The sequence below is a fragment of the Rhamphochromis sp. 'chilingali' genome, assembly GCF_963969265.1.
Source record: "Rhamphochromis sp. 'chilingali' genome assembly, chromosome: 5".
Taxonomy (NCBI): Eukaryota; Metazoa; Chordata; class Actinopteri; order Cichliformes; family Cichlidae; genus Rhamphochromis; species Rhamphochromis sp. 'chilingali'.
In genome coordinates, this window is record NC_137932.1 from 11,257,482 (window position 1) to 11,283,976 (window position 26,495).

Consider the following 26,495-nt stretch of genomic DNA (forward strand, 5'->3'; position numbering starts at 1 on the left):
GGAGAATTGGCTCTCAGTAGTTCAAGGACATAGCAACCAGTAGCTAAAATGTAGCCAGATGATGAAAATGCAATAAGCAGTATTTACATCTGGCAACTTATGCTAAGAAAGTTGATGAAGAAGCAGGTTGAATTGTTAATTAATCAGTGCATCAGTTTGCCAACACTTAAAAGCCATATAGTGAGACTGATGTGCCAGAGAGAGGTACAGAAGATTTTTAATTTGTAAATGTCGTCAGTGGTTTCTGACAGGAATGGTTTAGAGAGTAAAGAGTGTTAATGGGTTTGACAAGCACTGGATGTTTAACTTAACACAGCGTGCCTGTAAACCCTGCTGGACAAAAACATAGCGCAACACTGGCTTGTCATTAATAGATGGAATGCTTGATCTATCTGTTTTCCCTGCATATATGTATTTGTTATTGCAAGAAAAGGAACAAGACCAGCTGGTGCAGAGAATGCAGATTCTTTGAACGCAGCCCCAAAGAGACTTGAAATGATGGGACATCAACTGGCATCCTGGTGCCAAAGATGAGCCAAGGGCACTTAAGAGCAATTTCATTTGCATCAGTTTCCTATAGTTTCTTGATTGAACTATGAGGAATGATTGTCACAAGTGTACCCAGTCAGCAGTAATACACCTTGCTGTATTAAATGACAGAGTACGCCACAGACCACCGTAATCCCATTTGAGGCAATACTTGTATATGATAGCATCTCGTTGCTATGTTTTATCGAGGCTAAACGCAACCCAGGAGAATGGTCAACTGTGGGGATGGAGAAAGATTTGGCAACCTGGTCCTAGAAGTTGGAGTAGATAAATATAACAAGTAGGACAGAGAAATTGCATCTGGCAACCCCGCTGCCTGCAACTTTTTCAACATACTGAAGTATGTTGAAAAAGTAAGATAGAAGAAACGGAAACTGGCATCCTGGTGCTAACTGTGGAAGTAATGAAAGGATGGTGCTGAAAACGATGCCATGAACTATGTTCTTGAAGGTAGAGGCTCATTGCTGCTCAAAGATTAACCTTGCTGAATGGGCAAGTGGAAAGGATACTGATGCTGTAGTGGGGTCAGACTAGAATAATAATAACTTGATTTTCCTGGTCTTGGACCGCGAGCATCATTAGGGTAAAACACTTTCAATAAGTTAGCTGTATTTTTTTGAGCAATAATGGCTCATCCTTTCACTTGGAGGACTCACTGCAAATTGATTCAATTATCCCAATCACACTCCCAGTTTATTAAAACCATACCTAGATAGAAAAACAGTTATAGATTGACCTCCTCAGAGCCTAGACCTCAACAATACTAGAACAGTGTGGGATCATCTTGACAGGAAATGGAACAAAAGGCAGCCAACATCTAAAGAAGAGCTTTGAAGGTCCTTCAAAAAGCCTGAAGAACTATTCCTGAAGACTATTTACAGAAATTACAAGAAAGTTTGCCTAAGAGAGTTCAGGGTCTATTGAAGGATGAAGGTTGTCAATGCTGATTTTCAGAATTGTACATACTCTGTTTTTCCCTTTAGCTACAAAAACTTCAATTTTTCCTAGCAAAATCTATAGAAATGATGGGTGGATCAAGACTTTTGCACAGTACTGCATATATCAATTAGAAAAAGATTTAAGAAAGGGCATTATTTATACACCTTAGCATTTTCACTCTTATTCCTACTAGCATGGCTGAGCACTACGTCTTAAAAAGCTGTGGTATTTTTAAAGGAAAGCAGTTTTTCCTCTGTAAACCCAATGCTCATGTCCTCAAGATATTCCAGGAAATAATAAAAGAAGATTCATGATCCTTCAGTCTTTTTCTCACAATAACTACAAAAACAAGCACTGAATAAACTGCTGCTGTTAATTTGACACTGACCACACAGTTATTTGAACAATGCACAGTTGCTTTAGCTTCACCTGGGGGACACACGCTGCTACTCGAAGGATGTGACAATATCATCTGGCTGTTTAACAGTGAAATGATTTAGACCTGTTTAACTACACTCATATAAAAACAAATGATGAATGAGTTAGGAAACAGTTTAAAGTTGACGGATTTGAAGACCACAAACCCTCACATGAAAGAAATTATTTTTTAGTGTCATTTTTTCCCCCATATTTTCTAGGATGATTAAATTGTCCAAGTAAAAGGGAAGAGAAGAAAAAAAAAAGTTACATTTCCATGGCAAACTAAGTTTAGATTGTTTTAAATGATCCAAAACTGCTATTAAGGGACTCCAATGTAGACTTTTGATAGTTCGGCTATCTTTTTGTGTAATGTACAGTACACTTGTTGTATTGTTTTACATGTGAGATGTAGTGCTTCGGCGAACCTTATTTTTGGTACTAAGCTTGCATCTACTGCTCTGAAGAGCAGCTGGCAGATTTTAAAGCCTTGTGCCTCTTTTTTCTTCTTTTGATGAACTATTAAAAGGACGTTTTTTTTCATAGCTGAACTGCAAATGATTTTTTAGGATGAACTAGGATATTGTTTGGGGCTTTCACTGACCGTAGACTTATTTAGAGCTTCCAAGACCCCAAAGAGATTTTCAACATAATTTTATACAATTCTGAATTGTATATACACACACACACACACACACACACACACACACACACACACACACGTTTTCATATCTTATCGAGGACATCTCATTGCCATAATGCTTTCCCTAACCGCTTACCATAACCCTAATCATCAAAAATGAATGCCTAATCCCAACCTTCAACCTAAACCTATCCATAACCTCATTGTAACCCTGACACTAAAACCACATTTTGAGCCTCAGAAATGCCTTCAAACTCTTGGGAAGAGCATATTGTCCCCATAAATGACTGTTGGTCCTCACAAGTATAGTAGCATGACAATGTTCGGTCCTCACAAAGATGTCTTAACATCTAAACATGTACACACACAAAATATAATACGAAAAAGATAGATTTTGCTATATTTTGTGCTTTCTCTTTTGTTTCCGTTCAGTTTTTTGGTTCTTTCTGTTGTTCCACAATATAATGTGTTATGACATGTTAGATCTTCCCCATAATCTTCTACCAGTCTTTTAAATCCATGCATCACTGGACCACAGTGCGATCTGGGCTACCTTACCTGTTCATGCTTAGTGAGCCGTGTTTTGTTGTGGATGTCAGAGGAGACCAGGTTGAACTGGTGTTTCTCAGCGAGTAACCTCAGTAAGATGACCACCGTCCGGCTGCCGCACTTTCCCACACGATTATAGATCACCTGGCTTGGGAAGGGGAGTACCTGCGAGGACAGAAACGCACACATGTATTCTGTATTTTACTTTCACTGTTGATAAGTGAAATGTGCATTTACTCTGTGCCATTTTGACTATAAAAAAGCAGCTAAGGAAAAAATATTGTGAAAAAAGCAGAAAAAGGGAAATGAGGAAATGTATTAAATTCTTACGACATTCTCCTGTAACTTTGTGTCTGAACTTTGACCTCTAGTTATAACCTACTCTCTCTAGAGCTGAACTAAACTGCCTTGACAACACATTAATAGTACATTAAAAATAACAGACACAAAGACCTAATATGAGTATACAGTGCTTCACTGTTCTCCCCTTAAGCTCCTCCACAGAACTTAGTCAAAACGATACTGAGGCAAAATCACTTGGAAGTTCACACATGACTCACCAATTAGCTCATCCATGATTCACAAACTTAAAACTGTCGATACCAGTCTATTTCATTTCCAAGAAATTGACTAATGATTTACATTGGAAGGTTATCGCTGATGTGTAATTTAAATATGAAACACATTTAAGCACAAGGTCAGCAAGAATGCACTAATTTGGCATTTATCTCTAAGAGTTCACAAGGCTTACACAAGTGGCCCCTAAAGAATGAAAGCACTCTGAGAAAATTTATCAGTGAGAACACCCCCCTCCCCTCCCTGACACACACACACAAAGCCTTATTTTTCTGATTCTCCGCTAAGAGCAGCCCCACCCCAGCATAGAATCCGTACAAACAGTGAAGGCCTCTCGGACTATTTGCCAGAATTTAGTGGAAAAGCAGAGAAAACAATAGGACTGATGTTGAAGCCTTCAAGGAGGGAGAAAGAAATGATGAGAGGGCCAGAAGGGAAAGATGACACCACCGTATCAATATCACTTCCCGCATATACGTCCCAGAATCAAAGCCTGTTCCTGGATTTCATTAGCAAGTGAATACGTTTGATGCAAATACACGAGAACACGCCCTCAGATAAAGAGGTAAAGAACTGAAATGACAACATAGCTTCAGTTAGGATAAGATTATACAAGTTTAGAGATTGTTTTTTTATTACCTAACAAGAAAAGTTTGTTATTCTAACAAAAATATGAAAAAAAAGAAAGAAAAAGAGCGATATCATTACATTTGGGAAAAGTTTTTGAGCTGACAGGAAATAGATCTCTTGGACAGCAGTTCAACTTTCCACAGTGTTTGCCAAGTAACTACAGGCTGAAATACATTCAGTGTTTCACAGGACAGCATATCATGACAAATGACTGTCAGACTTCTAACATCCTGCTGCTGACTAACAGGAATAACAGCGGCAAATCTCCCGCTGGCACTGACAACACAGAAAGGGCAAGCTTTCAGCTTGTGCTATTGTTGTTCCCACTCTGTAGAGCTTGGTTTCTGATACACGCTGGGAGAAATGTCCACAGGGTCTGCCAGTAAAGATTCTGTCAGAAAGTATTATGTAACCATGCTGTTTCCCATCATGTTAGAGAATGACACTTTTTCCTGTTAATATTCATGTTGTTATGGGGTTTTTTAATCTCTAGCTTATATCAAGCAGACTCGGAGATGAGCAGTCCACTTTCCTATTCTCCTTTTCCCCCTCTCTTACTTGCTATTCCACAATTCTTCCCACACATTCACACAAAAAAAAAGTATCGAGTTTCTTTTTCTTTTGCACAGTTTGAAATGTGTCATTAGTTCAAAAAACACACATAAATTATTATGAGTTTCTCATGGCTGGACCGGCCATCTCTGATATGAATATGATTAGCGGTCATTTTTCTCAATCTTCAATCATCTAACAGGAAGTTTGAGAAAATGTCCCGGTCGGCTGCGCGTTACGACCACAGCACACACACTCATCTGTCTTTTGCAGCTGCTCCAGGAAAGCCACACACCGATATGCTGCTAACCTGCCCTTTGTTTGTGTTCACCCTGGTTTTATTTAGGACTGATTTGGGTTCAGTGCTCCTTAGTATCAACGGCTCATTTATCGCTAAGTGAGGGGTGGCAATTAGTGTTAGGGTGCAGTCGACATTCTCAGCAACTTCCTCTAAATACTGACCAATCCATTCTTCTTCACTCTCATCCAAAAGAGGAGAAAGGGAGTCTTACTGCACTCAGTAGCAGTAAAAGTGGAGTTTCAAAGTATCTAAATAAGCACCACTAATGCTTTACATTAGTTGAAATGAACAATGACTTGATTTGTGCCTTAACAAGTGAGACAAGAATAATTCAACTCAGTTTTAATCATATGATGCCGAATCACAACAACAGTTGCCTAAAGGCGTTTTATATCATAAGGTTATGACCCTACATTAATACAGAGAAGACCTTAACAATCAGATGACCGACTCTGAGCAAGCACATGGCAACAGTAGGGAGGAAAAGCTCCATTTTATAACATGAAGAAGCATCTGGCAGGACAAGGCTCAGGAAGGTGCAGCCATCTGCCTTTGGAGGAGGGAACCAGGACAAAAGAAAGCTGTGGAAGCCCGATAAATAATAACTCGGATAGTAAGAGAAATTAATATAAGATACTTGTGCTGAACAGCCCTTTAGGATTATGCTTGAGGGAACTATTGTTGCGACGCTATGTAAATAAAATTGAATTCAATTAAAATAGTGTCAACAAGAGATTATGCTTTTCAGTAAACATGCCATTTTTGCACTTCCAGAGCAGAAGTTCATAAGCACCATGTTGTGTTTGATGGAGCATAATGAGGTCCCCTCTAGCATATATCTGAGCCCCCCCCCAAATCTATACAATAACAAATTCATCAACGCTTAAGGGCAGATGGCTTCTCCTAACAATTCTAACAATTAAATAAACTATGTAATTATATTGAAAAGTGCTGCAAAGTGTGTTTCATAAAGTGACGGATATACATTTCACACATGTGCAAAAATTGTAGAGAGGACATTCTTGTAGTGCTTGCACACACAAAGGCTCATAACTCTATTCTGAGAGCTGCGTGGTTTTTCCATACACCCTCATTCATGCTGAGCTTTCAACTCGATTTCTAATCTTTCCCCACATTTACCCAAAGCTCGACCTTCTGCACACGCATGCTACGGAATGTCAGACCTCTGCTGAAGGTGCAGATCAACTGTAACTCTAGGGGGATGTTAAAACGATAATGAGAGATGAGGCTCATGTACTGCTTGCCACTGACATGGCAGTTGCATCATCTGTCTGGGAAGAGATGACAGAAGATATGGAATCAGTCAATGCAAGCAAATAACATATAATCACTAGTCTGTGCCTCCAGATGCGCAGACTACTCAACCTAGTTTATATATTTGGAGGCTGTATTTAGTTATCAAAGCTGCTACAGTGGTTGCACATGGCAACTGTCATCTAATTTGAAGTCAGAGCCCGAGTGAAAAATCTAGGAACTTGGTGGGAACTTTAGAAATAAACCACCGCCAAATTAAGAAAATAATAGTAATGATAATGATAATGAAGCCTAAAAAAACAAGAAAGAAGTGTCCTATACTTATACTTCTGTTAAATCAATGTATGAACAGTCTACCGAGTGGGTGTCCGTGTCTATGATGCATCCACACGGTTTAAAGCTGCACCGTGATAACCAAGCTACCAAGAACACCATCATTGGCTCTAAAAGAAAAACAACATGAGATGTTAAACCAGAGATGTTCATCTTTTATGTACAGTCTATGCTTTAGATTTTATTGTTGTAAAACACCTACAACTAGAAAGTGAGCAAAATTGTGATATCAAGTTAGTTATAGACACAGTACACATCTTTAATGATATTTAATAATATCTGGTAATATATTTAGACATAAAGTAACAGATTCAATTCTTAAATGATCTCTTGTTGTTTTCAAAAGTTAAAAATATTCCCCTTTTCACACTTTTCTATGTCAAATGAATTCCAGAGCTTCTGTGTTTGCATAATAAATATTATAATAAGATGCCTCGGGACATATTTAAGCTGTCCAACTCTATTCATTCTTCAGGAGAAACTTATGGAAACGATTTGTAATTTATTAGGCCTACTTGAAATTCATTTTCTGCAATATCCTATATGACATTGAAAGCTTGACATCAACCCTGCACTATGCAGTTTAGAGACTAAGAATACTTGTGGGGTCTTGCTCTAAGTAAAAAAAAAAGTTTCTTTCAGATAACAGTACCGTGTTAAAAAATAAAACCGCATAAAGGAAATTACGACAATCTTTCCACTGTGTTCCAGTCAGCCACAGTTTGTTTCACGTACTGTAAATAAGACCCCACTGTTCTCTTTACGAAACAAACACAGCAGCTGCCAGGTTTGTCTGAGTGGCCAAAACGAGTTTGAAACACACAACTCACAAAGGCCAGATGTGATCTAACCAAATCCAAACAGCTGCTCACATCGGCCACAAGCAAACCTCGTAACCATACTTGATAAAGCCTCAAGTTAGCAATGCAATAAATCCTGTGCCCGGCAATATAAACACCAGTGACTCCTTTAACTAAAAAGTGAATAAAGCAATTAAGAAAGGGATTCAATGAGGTGAAAATGAGGTGATTGACTATAGAAGCAGATAATAAACAAGGGGCCGACGGAGACAGAAACAAGTTGGCAAGGAGAGAAAAAGGGAGCACAGAGGAGAGATAGTCCCGTAGACATGCAGCTGGATGAATACAAGGCCCCTGTGTCGGCACTCTGTGTACGAGAGAGACTGCGTTCAAAGCATTACTGTAGCACTGAAGCCAGGTCTAGCTGGTATTTCGAGTGCGTTTGCACGCAGCTCCCTTGCACAGACCAAACCATTATCCTAACTGCACTTAACTGCAACTGTGAGGAGATGGGGAGGTGAGAATGCAGGACAAAAAAAAAAAGAAAAAAAAAAAAAAGGAAAATTAGACAAAACAGGAGAAGAAGCACAGTGACACTGAGACATGATAACAGTGACTCACTCTTGGAGCAGGCTGTCCGTGATCATCCAGATACGTGGATCCACCTGCAAAAGCAAGTATCCAAGTTGAAATACTGAAAACATCATATTATATATATATATATATATATATATATATATATATATATATATATATATATATATATATATATATATGGAGAGATTATATTTTATAACGAAATAAGAAGTAAACTAATCAATAAATAACATGAGGGTAAAAATGACTCATTTATATCAAAATAGAAAAACACCTGAGCTGTATTGTCTACACGAATGCTTTAGTTCAGCCACATTCTTAGATCTGATATCGGATGTTTCTTTTTTATTAAGGTCATTCCAGAGTATCTCTACATTTTTTGTTATCATCTATTCTCTTCCTAGGCTCGTGCATATACTGAAACTATTCTGGAGTTGAGTTGATCAAAGCGGTCCTATCGCATGCCTCGATTTTTGTCACTGACTGGTTTCCAGGTTTGCAAACTACTGGCTCTAATTAGTTTTTGCTGATGCCAGCAGACCCAAGGGTTCATGTTTCCCAGCTATGCTGTGAATGTTTGAACTTTCTCCCTTTTATGACTCTGTATGTTTATTTTTGGCCGTTTGGAGTTTTTCAGGCAGTGAAAGACTTCTCAGAAGTCATAGTTGTTGTTTAAAAATTGTAGAAAGGTAATAGTAACAAGGAGAAAAAATTACATGCAATGCCACTAACCCATTGCAGCAAATTTTGATCATCAACTTGTCAACACACTGAAATATCGCTATCATGAACATAAAAAGTACGAAATCAGTGACATCAATCATCACATTTTAGTTTCCACTGATATGTTTTACTGATGCGAACGCCTATCTTTTAAACCCTTCTTCCTTTAACCACTTCCTCTACCGAAATGCTTCAAAACCCTGCCGCATCTAACCACGTGAAAGCCTGCATCACACGGCGCAGCTCGACCCAACTCTACATCATTCGTCGAAACCACACATGGCTCTTCAGTGTTAAAGGTGAAGATGTTGTGACGAGAGCTCTAGTCGAAGTAGCTCCATTCGTAGCTGTTTATGGAACAGAATAATGGTGTTCATTGAAGGCTGTTCCTACACTGAGGATCTGTGCCCGTCTTTCGGCCCACGCTCCAAATGCAAGCCCAAGCCTATGACAGCGACCTTTTCTTTCATCACCTGTTTAGACACAAAGGCTGCCCATCACATTTACAGCACTTAGACTGCAAGAAAGAAAGGGAAAAGACAAGCTGGCGAGCGTGCATGGGTGGAGTCTGAGTAAAGTAATAAACTGAGGAAATATTACATAACAGAACAATCTCTCCTTTTGTCTCTGAAATGTGATCCAGAAGAAGAAAGAAATGATGCGTGAACACACACGTTGTTTTATTTCAGGCCAAAGTTTCCCACTTGGCACATGCTTGTAGATGTTACTCTGCTGGAAGTTCATAGCTTTGTAAATACTGTTTACACTTTAGATAGTGGTGTGTAAGCTTTGGGTAATTAGTCTTACACTGACATAAAATCTGCCTGACTGTCTTGCTTTCCCACACACACACACAGTAGTTACTATATATAAGACTTGCTTGGATTCAGTTTGATGTCGCGGCTCATTAATTCATCGGGCACTGGATGTATAAATACAGCTGCACTCTGCTCACCCTCAGGTGTTTCTTAGTCTCGTTCTATCTTTTCATCCGTCTTTGTAGCGCTTTCGTGGCATTACACAGTTTTCCTGAGGAATGCAGCGGCAAGCGCACATTTGCACCTCTACTCCGAGGCATTTCAGGTCACGGCAGGGTGAGGATGCAGAGACGCAGACAGACTCTGTTCCTTCCTCTGTCATCCATCATAGACAACCACCCCCCCCACCTGCCACCACCGCGACCTCCAACCCCTCACTGCCTCCTGTGTGTGCTTCTCATTAGCGTTTTGGATAGAGGATCGGAACTAATTTTTTCCAGGGTACGAGGCTCGCAAAAGCTGACAGCTGCCCTCCGCCCCCACCGCCTACAGAGAGAGGAAAATCAACTTAAAGAGCCACTGTACAAACTGTACTCATTGACCTGATTGTGCTGTGAGCCTATGCCAAATATCAGAGACGACAATGACAGTCTAATGGGACTTGAGTAATAAATATTTTAATTCCCAAACTGACTTTTTATGACTACCCTGGACATAATTCTTTTCCACTAAATAATCTGATAAGAATGACTTAACACATGTAGCCCAAAACAGCCCATAAAGGAATGTCCTTTAAAAACTAGCGAAAGGAATGCAAGTTAATTGGAAACAATACACAGTGCTGCTGTTATGTCTCTTATGATTTCTCCCATGCTCACAAGGGAATTTGTGGATCAATAGGTTGATTTAAAATCAACAATCCCATCACTAACATGAGGAAAACTCCAGGGCCATAGATTTCAAAGATCAGTGAAGTTGCTCTGACAGCTTTTGTTAGGCTAAAGGCTGAATGTGGGTCCCAATGACACATGGGTCAAGAAAGGTCAAGTAGAGAAACTATTAGGTTACAGGAAGAGCAAATTTACAAATTTAATCTAAACTAATCTCACATTTGAGCATATCGTCAGGTTAATGGTTGTATTTTGTGAGTTCGTGTGTGTGTTTGTGTCAATGGCTGATTGACAAGGAAACTAATGGAGTGTGGGTTTGCATTGGTATGTAGCTAAATGGTTAATTGGATTACTGAGTCACAAGATCCATGGACTTGTTGTTAAGAACAGCTGCATTACTATTTCCAACTCCAATTAATCAATACCACATCATGGGCAGCATAAAGCAGCAGTGATTTTAAGTTTTAATCACCGAAAATATGAAACATATTATACTCACAAGTGCAAAGCTAATTTAAAAATGCACAAAACCAATAAAACAACAGAGCCTAAATGGCCTAGAGGGAACTGTGCCATGCGGGGATGCCAGCATTCTGTAAATTACTGTTACATCGTCTCCCAAAACAGATTTTCAAAAGATTTTGTCCCCAACAAATTAAAAAAAAAGAAAAAAGTAAGTATCGTACAGCTTCAAGCTGAGATAGTACGCAACAGGATTGATGCAGCAAAGAAAATGTGAAATTCATTAATGCACAAGATGCTGTTTTCTGCACTGATTAAGAAGCCCACAAGAACTAATAAGAGTAATGGAAATGTGTTGAGGGGAATCACAGCCCAGCCTCACAATCTTCAAGAAGTTTAAGAATATTAATGTCTAAAACTCACACCAAAACCAACAACATTCAGTTACATTTTAATACAAGCACACACACACACCAGGCCAGCAGCTGCCCCTGTTCAGGAACTTCTTAAACCAAGTGACCATGCACATCAATTAATCACCTCATTAGCTGAACTGATTTGTTTTTCTTCAGTGGAAGAAAAAAGTCACTTGTTGTTAAATCAAAAAGTTCAGGTATAAAAAAAAAGAAAAGAAGAAAGGTAAAAGTGCATCCGTCTGATGTTTCTATCGTGATTACTTCAAACAACAAAGCTAAGACTGGCTTTATTGTCGCGCCCACAGCTAAAACAGGCACAAGTATAGACCTCCGTATTCAAATTCCTAAGCAAACAAAATAAAAATCTAAGATGTGGACAGACATTTGGAGGTTAGGTACTACAAAACACACAGGTGGAACGCCAACATAGCTGGAGGAAAAAAGCGTTTGAAGGAAATTTTGGTCTTTAGGATTGTATTCTGTCAACAAAGCCCAGAATCAGTCCTTCAGACTCTGGAATTTTCCGTTGTTGTTGGCCTACTCCAGGAATGCTACAGTAAGTTTGGGAATTTTATAAACATGTATTTAGAGCGTAGACCATTTCATTTGCTTTGCGAAGCTGGCAGCATGGCTAAGTAGAGCTTAGGAAAGAACACGTCCCAGAATAGGCAGAGGTGGGAGTGGGAAACCACACAGGAATGGCTGCTGAGAGCAAGGCCAAAAGGACAGGCACAGGGTTGGAGTTAAGAGTCCTCTAGCTTTGCTGTGGGACGCGACTGAAAGCGCTGATGGAAGGTTACAGAGCTGCTGCCATGGAATGTTCTACAAGTGTGTGAAACCAGATTACAGGTTCCCCATGTTGTGAAGACTAAGCTCTTTCATGTGTAACCACATCCTGCTGTAGTTTCTCTATACCAGACGGAAACGACTATTAAAGGTGTCGGCGTGCTGAAACTCAAGCAGAGAAAAGAAAACGCAGGACTGTTAGATACAGAGATCACGTGATGTTCCTCAGTCCAGTCAAAAGTGACATAACTCCAGCCTGACCAATCTGTGTAAAAACACACCCAGTTAGATTCTCCACACGTCTATTGTTACAGCCCTCACTAAACACTTGTGTCACTATTGTCTGCACAAGCAAACAAAGTGAGTGTGCAGGAGTTAGATACAGTACAGGCTTTTCTATGTGTGTTTGCTTGTGAAATGAGGGTGTGCGGTCACCCGACCCTTTGATCCGACATGTGGGAGTCGCTCTCCATTAAGACGAGAATCGCGACCCATGTCGCTAATTACAGGAGGAAGCTAAGCTGAGGGTCAGGGTCTCCACCCACTTCGCCCTGCTTCAGCTCAATCCCACAGTCACTTGAGAATCAACAATGATCAGACAAGTTTGTGATATAAATAGAAAGGCAGAGCCACTGCTCTGTTATTCCAGGTGCCCAAAGACCAAACCCTGGTCAGCAGCCTAATTTGTGGACTTGATGCTCCCTTAAAATTTTGGTTGCTGAAATATAGTAAGAACATATACATGGGCATGCAGATGTGCAGGGGATGGGAGCGTTCAGCATGACTGTTGGTATATGATTTGCAGGCACCAGTGGTTGCCACCATGTATATTGTATGACAGGGAAGTACCAGTAAATTGGTGACCCAGCAAAGCAGTGTTGACTTTAGTGGCTGTGCAGCTGGGAATGCCAAGAAAGCCCAAAATAAAACAGATAATTTACAGAACAAGAAGAGGTAAAGCTGAAACATTTCCAGTGATTTATGTTAAACACAGAACAAAGACATCTGACTCAAGAATTAATAATAAAAAAAGAGGAGTATAACTGACAGAGATGATAACTGGTTTTTGAACTGAAGAACACAACTCTTACGGTCGCGCTTCTCTGATGTTTGGGTGGTTGATCAGCACATTAGTGCAGCTAAAATTGACGTTACAAATAATACACTTTGAGCTGTTTCTCCCAAACTATCATCAGTAGATTTTACAGTTGTCAAAATCAATTGATTTACGGGACCCCCAGCAGGCCATTTCATGTCTCCAAACTTGGAGAGGACTAGAAGCAGTCATCCAATCAAGTGAGGCAATTTAATCAAGCAAAGCGATGAGCAGATATGCATTCACTTCTTAGAGCCCCAAAGCCACGTTGCTGCTGCACTCTTGTATTTTAAATCTGTTTGGGGGTTTTTTGGACTGAGGGACTCGCTGCCCTTTCAGAACCAAATTTCACAGCAAAGACTACTCTCCATCTGCCTGTTATGAGTAAACGAATTGAAATATTTTTCTTAGGTATGCATCGTGACCGTGTGAGACCTTAGTCTATCCGGCAGGCTGTCACAGAGTTTACGAGCGCTGAACGCGCTTCGAAATGAGGTGGCTTTGAAATGAAGAAATGAAGCGTGAAGTAGAAAATTGGACAAGTCTGACGCCACACAGTCAAAGTCAGCAGCGTAATCATCCTCATCAGCTAGTGAAGAAGTGATGCGAGGAACAATGTTCTTCTTTCTCTGGGATTTTCTGTGGGTGATGTTAGTATTTGCGCAACGGCAAGAGACACAAAGTACTGGCGCGTCACAGATGTGATGCGCTCGAGGATTTCTCATAATCTGAATGCTTTGTCAGCCAATTTTGGATAATTCTTATTAAAGGGCACTCGTGCTTGTGCAGTTTGTACATACCTTTTCTCCTCTTGCAGTCATGTAGGCACGACACCAGATGTCTTGCTACCCTGTCCTTATGGATAAAGAGCCTGCTGGGGGCCAGTTTGACTGACCAGTGATTTTTTCCACATAACCCTACAAAAGAAGTCAAATGGAGGGGACCTTTTAAGTCTGACTTCTAGATTGTTTAATTGAACAAAAATAGCCATTGGGGCCAAGGGGGGCATCATATAAAAACATAGTTGTTGGTGTAAGACTACAGATGTGAACAAAAGCTATATATAAATATATAGTGCATTTCTTTTATTTTAAATATTTTGCCAGGAAAATGGGAAAGAGTTGCAGAAATTTATTGAAATGTGCAAATATAAATGGAAATGCAGTATACAAGGCTGTAAAATTCTAGAGAGCTTGAAAGTCAATATTTGGAATGATCCACTTTGTGCTTCAATATAGCCTGAACTCTCTACGGCAGGGGTCCCCAATCCCAGTCCACGAGGGCCGGTGTCCCTGCAGGTTTTAGATGAGTCCTTGATCCATCGCAGTGGATTTAAATTGATAAATTACCTTCTCAACATGTCTTGAAGTTCTCCAGAGGCCTGGTAATGAACTAATCATGTGATTCGGGTGTGTTGACCTAGGGTGAGATCTAAAACCTGCAGGGAAACCAGCCCTCGTGGACTGGGATTGGGGACCCCTCCTCTAGGGGAAGCTTTCTTGTCATCTTTTGAATACTCTCCAGGAATAGTTCCTCAGGCTTCTTGAAAAGCTCTTCTTTTTAGATTTTGACTGACTTTTGCTTCATTCCCTGTCAAGATGATCCCACACTGCTTCGATAATGTTGAGGTCTTGACCAGCGGTCCCCAACCCCCGGGCCATGGACCAGTCCGTGAGTCGTTTGGCACCGGCCCGCGAGAGTTGAGGCTCAGGTGTGAAAATCATAGTTTTCAGGGTTTTTATCATTTTTTAGCGTTATTTCTTTATCGTTAACTCAGTTTCCCTGGGTCTTTTCCCTTGTGTTTTTAATAAATCTTCTTTTTTTGGTATTGGTACTGGTTTTATTTTGTTGTATTTATCCACGACACCTTAAAGTCCGGCCCACAAACATAAACCTGTCCGTGGTGCAAAAAAGGTCTAGACTGTGGGGAGGCCAATCCATGACTGATACTCATCCATTCTGTGTTTTTTCTTTATTCAGCTTTGCTTTTACTGCATTGGCAGTGTGTTTTGGATCACTATCATGGTGAAAAGTGAAGATGTTCCTGTCTCCATAACTCAATCACTGTTTGAGTCATATATATATTATATATTGGACTGAACTGCATATTAGTTGGTAATGAAAATGTCTTAAAAGTCCTTCAAATTTCTTACGATTTTTAGATACAAATATTGGTACACCCATATGTACAACAGCAACAACACCAACTATCCTATTAAAAGCCAACCGCAAGCAGGGTAACTACTCACCCTTTGTTACTTTGCACCAGCTTAGACTCATAAACACACACCAGATGTGGAAATGCATCTTGCACAAAGGGCTGTTCCCCACTGCTACACCAACACAAAACTGGTGACAACTGAGCGATACACAGCTGGAAATGACTGAAAGATCATAGTTTCATTACTCAATTAAACAATTGCCTTGTTGTGAGCACTAAGATCCTATAAATACACATGGTTTTGTCTAGCATCTGGCTTCAAACTGGTCTTTTTATCGTTAAAAACAAAACTGTTACTAAGTGTTTTCACTGTAACTGTGAAATTAGGGCTTTGTTATTCAGGAAACAGAAGAAAAAAAAACAGTTGCTTTTTCTTGTACTATTCAAGCAAAAAATACCTTGTTTCGTTTGCTTTATTACAGTGTTTTTCGGCAAGATCACAATTATTACTCTTTAAATTTACCACAACATTTTCTCTGGGGACACAAGGTTCTGCTTGAAGCTACGAAAAGACACAAAAACACCCTGCTTTAATTGTTTGTTTACAATACAGCTCCCTTGGCCTTGAGCCTAGACCAAGCTAAAACAGTTTTTGAAAAAAAGAGCACATTTTTTTTCCCAACATGCAACTGCTTGTTTGTGGCTTGGTGGCCTGCTGCTGTGCTTATCTTGTATATCCCTGCGCCGATAATGGTTTTCCTGGTGATATGTGGGAAACATAAGCAAAAAACAAAACAGAAAAAGTGAATTTTTGTGAACAACCAGTTATGAGTCTTAAGCTCTTGTTCATTTTCTTACATGCACACTGCTGGAATGCTCATATTAAACATGGTCAAAGTTTCAGACCATCAGGCCTGCACATGACCAAGTTATTTCTGTGAGACAACAGCTCGGGCTTCAGACTGTCGTAATCATTCGGTTTCAGTAGCTTCACCCACCTGCGGTTCAAATCTTCTGTTTATAAGAAGGAACCAATCAAAATTAAGTTGGCTTAAAGGAAAAATTACCAGACAATAAAAGGTGCTAAGACAGCTTCTTTCAGATAGTACAAGCCTTCAGTTCATCCCCTAAGGAATAGAATAAGATGAAAAAGGAATATTTTGCACTATGAATCATGCATAACTGCTCTGATAAAGAATAAAGGTAGAAGCTGGAATGAGGGGCATAATTGGTCCCCTTGAATATTTTTCATTAACACACTTTTTTTAAAAATATACGCATACGTTATTGCAACCATGCAGCTGCTGAAGCTTTAAACATCCTACACACATCTTTTTGGGATCAGTGGTGATGCTTCTGAATCTTGTTTGAGGCATAGCATAGATAAACATGTCAAAAGACAAAGAGCTGGGTGCGTACTCATGCCTTCCTGTACATAATAAAAACATCTAGTGTTTTTTCTGTTTTTCTTGGCATGTCATGCTGTTAGTCATGAAGAGTTCTTTTCCCACATAGCCACTGATCAAACTAGAAAAGCAGCCTTAAGCCAGAGAAACAGCTGCTTATAAATGCCAAGGAACTTTGCTACATACATGTAAGTGTCGCACAGAATTTCAAAAATGGCTCATGAGTCTAAACCTGAAGAATTTTCTCCTACTGGGTGTGTTTTCACAGAGTGCCGGCTATCTGTTTGCTTTAGGTTTTATGCTCGGATGTGCGTGTAGCCACCAAGAAAGCCTTGAAGATTTATAGATGCACAGAACAGCTAGCTTGAAAGGATCTGAAAGAGAATCAGGAAAAGTGTCTGAACGCTCGAGAAGATTGACTCAAAAATGCAGGGAAAATTAAACACTGTCACACTCAACGATACGAAAACTATTACAAGTTCCCAGTCTGTAAGTTACGGGAAGTCTGAATTTGAGCCAGGAAACAGTTAGTTTAGATTAATGTATAGCGTGAAAGCAATGGGAAACAGAAGGCCTTGCTTTAATCAAGGGTGAAAAAAGCCCCAAACACTTTTAGTCCATCTGAATCTCACTTAGTAGATTTAGAGATGCACATCAACAGATTTTATTATCTTTTGACTAGCTGTTTTCCTATTTCCTGTCACTGTTTCCTGTTTTATGATAAGCTAAGCAAGTCAGCCACTGGCTGAAGCTCACACATAAACACAACAGTGGTATCGATTTTCTTATCCAACTCTTGGCAAGAAAACAAATGTGCATTTTCCCAAATGTCAATGTACTCTCTTCAACCACATATCATATTATGGTCTCTTAAACCCTGAAAGGAGAAAAACAGAGCATGCAAGCTCTCAGACAAAAATCCATGAATGTCTGTGGTGTGCTATGTAAATCGCCTTCTGCCACGTGCCCTGTGGGGGTGTTTGGGGGGTTGGATAAAGTTCTGGATGGAAAAATAGGAAAATGCTAGAATGGGATGTAAGAGAAAGGGTAAGAAAAAAAGCTATATAAAGGAGGAATGAGAGGGAGTTTGTGATTTATTACATTTCGTTGTGTGGCACAAAACAGATTCAGGAAAAGCAGGTGTTATACTATACAGCACACAGGAAATGAAAAGAAAGTCAGGAGGAAGGATCAAGAGGGGTGGAGTGGGAGACAGTGAACAGGAAGAAATTATTACCCAATCAGTTTGTGAGCCCTTTCTGGAGGTCAGCAGAAGAAGATGAATTGCAATATTTGAAATCTAGGGGTTTTCCAATGACCTTTGCAAAGTGCCTTCAACAGAGAAAAGCATACAGATTCCACCAGGAAGTGCACTCATGCACGTACACACACACTGTTACAGCAGCCCCTAGATACGAGTACATATGTACTTATCTGAATGTTAATGAAAATTAGGAACTCATTCATGAGTTATCTAAAATGATACCTGATGGATCTAATGATTAAAAAGTATATAGGATAGGGAGTGTGATGGTGCTTTATTGCTTCTTGACAGATGTGCTGGCTCAGAAATTCATCCAGCTGTGAAAAAAAATCATCGTCTTTTCAGCGATGGCGAGAGATACATGCATTCCTCTTTATATTTTTATAAGCTACGACAGCACTTTAATAATAACAATTTGTGTGTCCATGTGTGTCGGCGTACGTCTGTCAAGCATTCGCGCACACGCACAGAACCGCTCGAGTCTCAGATCTAATATCTAGTAGCTGTCTATCTCTCGCAGTAGCAGCATTTCTCATCAGACTTCGCTCACCAGCAAGGCCGGGATAGAGCTGACGCTTGGTCCTGCAGAACAAACAGACTGCATAAAGCACCCCTGTGTGGTGCTAAGTCTCACACTGAAGTGAGGGGCAGAAGAGAGAAGAAGAGAGAAACATAAAGGCTTTTCAAAGAATGATGAGACGGAGGTAGATGTAACAGCAATGCACAGCGAAATGATGAAATGGAATAAGAGACTTATAGTGCAGAAAAAGTTTGGTTCTTGTAATAGCTTTTTGGATGCCTTGTCAAAACTGAGACCATGTCATAAAATATTTCCAGAGGGGGGGAAAAAAGTGAGAGCCCTACACAGTATGTGACTGTGGTCAACTGAAGCATGCGACTTTTCTCATGGGCCCCAACAAAAGACCTTTATAGGACTTTTACAGTGCTCTGTTTGACACAGAGAGGTGTGATTTCAGCACAGACGTGATCCATTCCAGATATAAGGTACACTACTGATATCTGGAATGGTCAGTTAGCCATGTGAGCAAGTTTATCCACTATTCATATCTGCTTATTCGTCAAGAAAAAAAAAGCAAGCGCTGTTTTTCTAATTTGTGTAACTAGTCTTCAGGAATAGTTCTCCAGCGTTCTAGAAGGGCATTCCAAGCTCTTCTTTGTCAGCTGCTTTTACTCTATCAAAATGATCCCACACGGCTTCAATAACGTTAAGATCCCGGCTCTGAGGAGGCCAAACCACGACTGATAGTGTTCCATGTTGGGTTTTTCTATTCAGGTATACTTTTACTATACTGACAATGTGTTTGGGATCATTGTCATAGATCCTTCTAAAAAAAAGAACCTGTTAGCAATCAGATACTTTTCACATGGCATTGTACAGTGGTTTAAAACCTGACTGTACTTTTCTACAGTCATTATTCCATACAGTTTGAAAATATCCCCAATATTACTGGCTGAAAAGTAGATCAGAATCATGAAAGATCCTCTAACATGTTTTAAAGATGACTGTAGACACTCTTTTGTATCTCTCTCCTGATTTCATACTGTCAACGATTTGACTTGAATTTAGATTCATCACTCTACAAGACCTGTTGCCACTTATTTCCAGTCCAAAACCTATGAAGTTGGCATACCTCAGCCTTTTCTCCCCGTTCCCCTTCCTTAAAAATAGCTTCTTGACAGCCACCCTTCCACTGAGATCATTTTTGATGAGGCTTCAGCGAACAGCAGTTGGATTAGGGGCCAGATCCATCTCTCAGGTCCTCTTTCGTGTCTTTGCTGGATTTCATAAGGACGTGACTTTCAGATAATGCTCATTTTATATAGATCGTTTCTTTTAGGCTTGTCACTTATTCATTTGTCCTCTACTTGTCCAGCTTCATCAGATTTTTTTAAAATAGACATACTGCACAGTGTGTTGAGATATGCCAGGTTTTCAGCCAATAGCACTTTGGAAATAACGTGTTGGTGCAAAAATAACATTTTCTGCCTGTCAACCTGTCTTACATGAAGCGAATACAGTTACACAACATGGTACTTTAAAGATACTATTTTAAATGGGTTTGTTGATAAGTTTTCTGTTATGGGCAGACACAACACTGGCTAATCGTTTAAGTTAAGAGCTTTTTTCATGCTTGAATGATTCACAGGTAAGTGTTAAGTGGTTTAACAAAAAAATATTAAGATAGTATGTCCTCTGAAAATGGGCAGGCAAGAGGACTGGTCTAAAAATATGTGAACGGGCAGTCAGTGTCCAAAGAAAAACTTTGAAAGAGCTTCAGAAAGCCAGGAGAACTATTGCTCAAGACCATTTTTTTTAAAAATGACAAATAAAGTCGGGCTACTTGCAAGCGAAATATTAAAAAAAAATGAGGGGTAAACTCAACACTTTTGCAAAGTATTGTAAAAATAAGTCTCATAAAAATAAATCTTAAACATAACTACAGCAATTGAAATTTCATAGACATACATGTGTCAGCTTCACATGTATGCGATGAGTGCCTTTATGCACGTGTGTGTATTCGCATGTGTCACCGAAACCCCAAACCACTCACTAATCACACAGTAGATGGTGGCAGGGCCCTGACCTCTAAGCATGCATCATCTGTTACATAAATACTCATTTGAAGGAAACTGCTGTCAGCTTCCATCGGTCTAGAGAACTGGTCAGTGCCAGGTTAAACCACTGCTGGATCAGGACATGGCCACTCCCTTGTTTTGGGCTCTCTTGTCTCGGGGTATATATGCATGTAAGTGAATGTGGAAGTTAGGGGGCACAAAAAAAAGAAAGTGCATGCGTCTGTGTGAGTGTGTTTCACAGCGTATGAAAAAAAGGAAAAATGCTTGCGTATTTTAAAATGCAAGTCAAGGACATTTTGCAGTTTTGGTAACAGAAGCCACAGGATGTGCGTCTGCAGCAGACCACCTTGTACCACATGACATCATTCCATTGCCTCCTGACGCTCCACGCACACAGGCAGGGACGCTCGCTTCTCAATACGCGCTATTTTTTCCGTATTCTCATCAGGTGCCAAATAAAGCGCACTTGCCATGTGTGGACCACATGTTGGTGACGCTGATCTGAGCCAGTGAAGAAGAGAACTTTAACACACTTGTTGAAGAACACTTGAGAAATCAGATATCGCGCTTGTGTAATCAAAAACATGTTCACGGCAAATCAGTCGAGTTGAACAACTTTTTAATATGGAGATTAAAAAACTGTGTAATCAACTAAAGTGAAATGGAGTGACAATGTTTGAACAGTTTGGTTAAAATGCAGTGACAGGCATTTGGCGCCTGAATGGACCACAGTGGCCAGAAAGAGAGTAAAGAGCAACAACTGAACAATAAACAACAGATGGTAGCTCGCACTTCCAAGAACAGCAAAGCAGTGTTTGTAGATGAAGGCCTCCGAACAGGCTCCTCACTGCAGTTAAAATTGGGGAATTTCAAAGTCTAGGAATCAGATTTAACGGCAAATCCCAAACATTAACCAGTTTGTAGTGTTTACAAGCTGATGCATTTATGTATTTTGTGGTCATTTAAATATTTGACATAAGTGTAATTATCCACTAAACAAGGCTGGTATTTGAGGTAAAACTGTCGTATAAGGCTCACTTTATGAACTGTAGTTCACTCAGCTGACAGTCATATTAAAGAATGGGCTGTAATAGTACTGATCACATTCTTTGAATTCCAAGTACAGTTTTCGCGATGAGCGCCAACATTTTTGGCATAATAACAAAACGGATGCTTCGGTTGGTATAGAAAAGATTTTTTAGATAGTTCAGTTCCAGCAGAGCTACTCCAACTCTCAATTAAATGGTGTCTTCATCATAGGTGGATTTTTTTCTAAAACTTGGTTTCTGGCCCAGTGTCCAAACTCACTTTTACCATTATAGAGACTCTGACTATGATTCTATTAATGTCTGTCCAATTAGAGATAAAATAAGAAGTGCATGGAGATCTTGGAGCATAGACCCCTGCTCAGATTGCGCAGTAGTGACAATACCAGTCAGCAGTCTATGAAAAGGCTCACAAAGCAAGACAGCTGTTTATGTTCATATGCACAGTCACATGGTCAATCGCTAATCCATTCATCCACATACTTCCGCTTATCCAATTCAGAGTTAGACAAGGCGGGGTAGATCCCAGACAAGTCGCCAATCTGTCGCAGGACTAACACAAAGAGACAGACAACCGTTTATGCTCACATCCACACTTATGGCCAATTTTGAATAACAAAAAAAACTTAATATACATTCCCCTTGAACGGTGAGAAAACCTTGGCAGGCACACGGAGAACTCCAGAAAGGCTCCAGAAAACCAGGATGTCTTAAGCCCAGGAACTTTCTGTGAGTTGACAGGGCTTTAAGTTTTACATTCATTTATAATTAACCTTCTTTTAGTAATTAGTGTAAAAAGACAAATATCACATTGGATTTCAACAATAGCTAACAGTTACCACGTTATATTACATTTAACTGGTTATGATAAAGAATCTTTGATAATACACGTGGTATTGTTAGCTTCTGAGTATATTTTAGTCATTTCCCTTTTTTACCATGCCTTCTTACTTCAGCACTTCTCTGTCAATGAAACCCAAACCACAAGCTTTAAGGAGAAGCAGTGAAGAAATATATGGCTATTATGAGTCATTAGAACATAATTTTCGTCATAAAGTGGGTTCCCTTGTATTAACAGTGGATTGCCAAGAGTACTCCTTCTCTGGTTGTCATCAGGGGCAGAGGGAAAGGGCATTAGAAAGGCTTACAAGTGCTAAATGTGCTGTGCCGTGTTAAGGCGTGGTCACATTTTGGCCTTTATCACAACTAGGTTAGAGGCGGCACACTAAAACCTTGTACTGTATCCACCTTCCCAGCAGGGACACTGCTTAGTCTGACAGATCTCGCTCACTCTCACACACACACATATCACTACTGTACACAGGCATGCAAGGCAGAGGCAAACAAACACGGCATCGACCCGCCGACGCTGTTGATTTATGCGCAGTGGTGGAGCAGCAAGGCCTTAAGGTGAGAGAAACTCTCTTACCCTCGACTGGCCTGTTGGAAACACGGGCATGCCTTCAAATTCAGGCCAAATATTAAGTCAGAGAACTGCAGCAAGAAATAACTAGCCTTCATTCATAAACACCATCTGACGGTCAGCTTGTTGTCATTTGAGGGCAGCTAGGACAATTAGCTCTTAATTGTGGCTAGGCTGTTTGGTTGTGAATGGCTGGCATTCATTCATGGTCTGTGACTGGCATGCGGCTTAAAAACATGTTGAAAACTGAACCCGGTACTGAGTAATGAGTTGATATGGGCCGTAAAACTACTGAACATTGCATCCTTACCCAATTTCTGAACTATTGGCTTAGTCAGCGTTGTCTGGATCCTAGTTATATTCTCACCTCAATACATGTACTCTATTTAGGAAACATCAGGACCAAGCCGCACAACAGCGGTGCTCCTCCATGTGTCTAACTGCAACTCCGAGCAGGTCGTGGTCATTTTTGGTCACATCCTCCTGGTCACGGTTCAAAAACGCAGACAGTCTGCACAGACCTGTAATTGCTGTGTCAGTTGTGAGATTTTGTGCAGGCAAATGCTTGTAGCTCGCCCTATAAATATAAAGGCAGGAATCTGTCTGACTCATTAAGATTCTAGTCTGGGAGGTGGCACTGTCAGAGGGATTTCAGAAGGAGAAAACAGAGGGAGAGAAGAGATAAAGGAAGCAGTAAAGTAAAGGACATCTGGCAAATGAGGATATAGTGCCAAGCGGGACGCCATACATTTCCATCCGGTACCCTGAAAAGCACTTAATATTCCACAGCATAAACATCGACCGGATCGCACAAACCCTTTTAAAGCTCGACTCGAGGGGCGTGGCTTCTATCTCTGCAGAGCAACACAGCCGGGGAAGCTTGAATTGTTTTTTGAAGAGAATAACCCACATGAGTCCAGTTTGAGCTGGTCCTTCACCCCCTTTATTTACACCAACCCAGAGGGATCCTCTACTCTTATAAATAGACTGGCACGGCACCAGCTTGTACAGCATAGCGTGTGATTAAGCAATGGGTACCTCTCCATTAATGCACATTTGGTACAGATTGTCCGCAGCCGAATCACTGGTGTGGTATTAACTGTGTACATTTATTACCTCATTTTATTTTGAGGTCCTCATACTGTAATGGAGCATTTTTAGGTTTCTTCTGAAAAGAACGATCCCCCTTTCTACAACACTACATTTATCTGACAGCTGCAGCATACATAAAACACTACAACTGATTAAAAACCTGGAACAAAATAGAATAAAACTGTTGCACGTAACTGTAAAGGCAAAAATCTTTTATACTGGATACTACTGAATACTGTATACTAATAATGTCCTGTACAAGCTCTGAATAATACTTTCACCAGTTGGTGGCAAAAAAAGAGTTAAACAGGAACTATCATGATTGAAAAAAAATGAAGTCGAAGTTAAGTGTCAAAAATGGCATTTCCTCAAACGGCTAATTATGGCTCCAAATTAGTCATAATACTAAAACGGAAACTACTCAAACTAGTAGGTAAGCTAATGATGGCTGTCTAAAAGCACAGCAGATCATGTGATCATCTGCCACCATCTCATCCTATCCTTTGTACTGTCAAACAAACTTTCTCTGTGGTTTACCTCCTGCATATTTAACATCCTTCGCTCAGTATATCCACTATCCCTCCTCTGCACATGTCCAAACCATCTCAGAGCTGACCTCACTTCCTCTTTGCTAATCCTCTGCACTTCCTCATTCATTTACTTTCCTCTCTCCATCCTCCTCTCTTTCATTTTCCCCACTCATCAAAGCACTCCTTCCATCTTCTCAGCTCACTCTCTTCACTTGTTAGTACATTTCCATCTATATCTTTAATCATCCTAACCTGCTGCCCATCTTTTCCAGCTCGATCTCTGTCTAGCCAATTGATACAAGTCATCTTCTTCTTCATCAGTGTCCACCCTCACACACACACCTGAGTAAAAGCCTTTGGCACCTCTCATTTTGCCGCAGCCCTAGACTTCCAGTACTCCTCTCTACGTTACAAGACATGAGAGGACAAAAAAGGGCAAAAGTTAACCTGCATGTTTTCAGTAACGCGCGTTTTTGGCTCATATGTAAAATAACTCAGACACAATGCTGTGTAACTCCGATGTAATGCCAAAGATAAAGCAAACGTACTTGGTCCTGCACTTCCACTTTTTTTCCACAATGTTTTCTATGTTTACCACTCACTAAAGTGCACTAGCCTACCATCTGTGAGTGCTGGCTCAGGCTAAGCCTGGCCTTAAAGATCAAGCTTCTCTTTAATTTGGCAATGTGGGCTGAGCTACGCTAGCTGGTGGTGAGTGGTTTTCTTCAGCCCTTCAAAAACACCTCATTAGAATTGAATGGCTAATTATAGAAAAGATGACACTAAGCTCCATGGTAAATGTGAAACAACCTGTTATGAAACGCACAAGTGAGAGACAGAAAATTTTTGAGGGTCGTCTTCGCTGTCGAGCAAAGAGGCTCAAACATATCTTTTGTGCTCCGAACCCAGACATAAATATACGCAAGTGCATTTGCAAAATTGTGGACATGATGACACTTCTTGACTTTCTGTAGACACACACAGACAAATCTTTAAAAAAAACATGAATAAACAGTAACACACGCAGATGAACAGGCAAGCGACTGAATAGAGGATACAAGAGAGGTTTTGAAATTGCGTGGTTGAGGATGTAATGGAATTGCACATAGTGATTAGGGGCAAATGTTCCAGCTGGCAAGATCGCACGGCCGGTATACCCAGTGGCACATTTGTTTGTGTCGCACATGTCTACTGCAGTGTGCACTACAACACAGAAGTTGCATCTGTTTGCTGTCCAGGAAAGAATTTAGATGGAAGGTTTATGCAAACACTTCCACCAGAAGAGGGGTGAGTGGGGACTTGGAGTGATACATAACATTAAGATGGAGGCCAGAAATGTAAGAAAATGGAAAAAGCAAAGCAGGATTTGAGTGTTGCAATACCTCTGGTGAAAATTTGGGTGAAAAGATTAGAGTTTTTACAGATTGATGGATGGATTCAAAGGAATGGCAGGTCCAGCTGGCACAAATTCAGTACAGTCTAAACCAGACGGGTGCAGCAGCAGAGTGGTGGTGGGCCAAAAGACAGGCAAGTTGTTCTGGGCAGGTCAGTGGAAATGCTACACAACCAGGATCTGTGCCAATGAACCAGGCCAGACAAGTGATGGCTTTTTAAGGGATGTACCAACACAGTAATTGTAAGAAGTAACACTAAATTATGAACAGCAACCCATTTAACTTCATA

The 26,495-nt window shown here is 40.3% G+C and overlaps 1 protein-coding gene across 2 annotated transcripts in view; it reads right to left on the reverse strand.

The window, feature by feature from the left end:
- The window catches only part of usta (uronyl 2-sulfotransferase a), a 56,446-nt gene that overhangs the window by 18,199 nt on the left and 11,752 nt on the right, over nt 1-26,495 (reverse strand). The window contains exons 2-4 of one of the 2 annotated variants that reach the window (XM_080882087.1): nt 14,093-14,209; nt 8,186-8,229; nt 3,107-3,262 (exon numbers count right to left, since the gene is read on the reverse strand). In XM_080882087.1, the coding sequence (XP_080738213.1) occupies nt 3,107-3,262; nt 8,186-8,229; nt 14,093-14,209 (317 nt within the window). The remainder of the gene's footprint in view (nt 1-3,106; nt 3,263-8,185; nt 8,230-14,092; nt 14,210-26,495) is intronic. The other variant, XM_080882088.1, reaches the window with a different exon arrangement.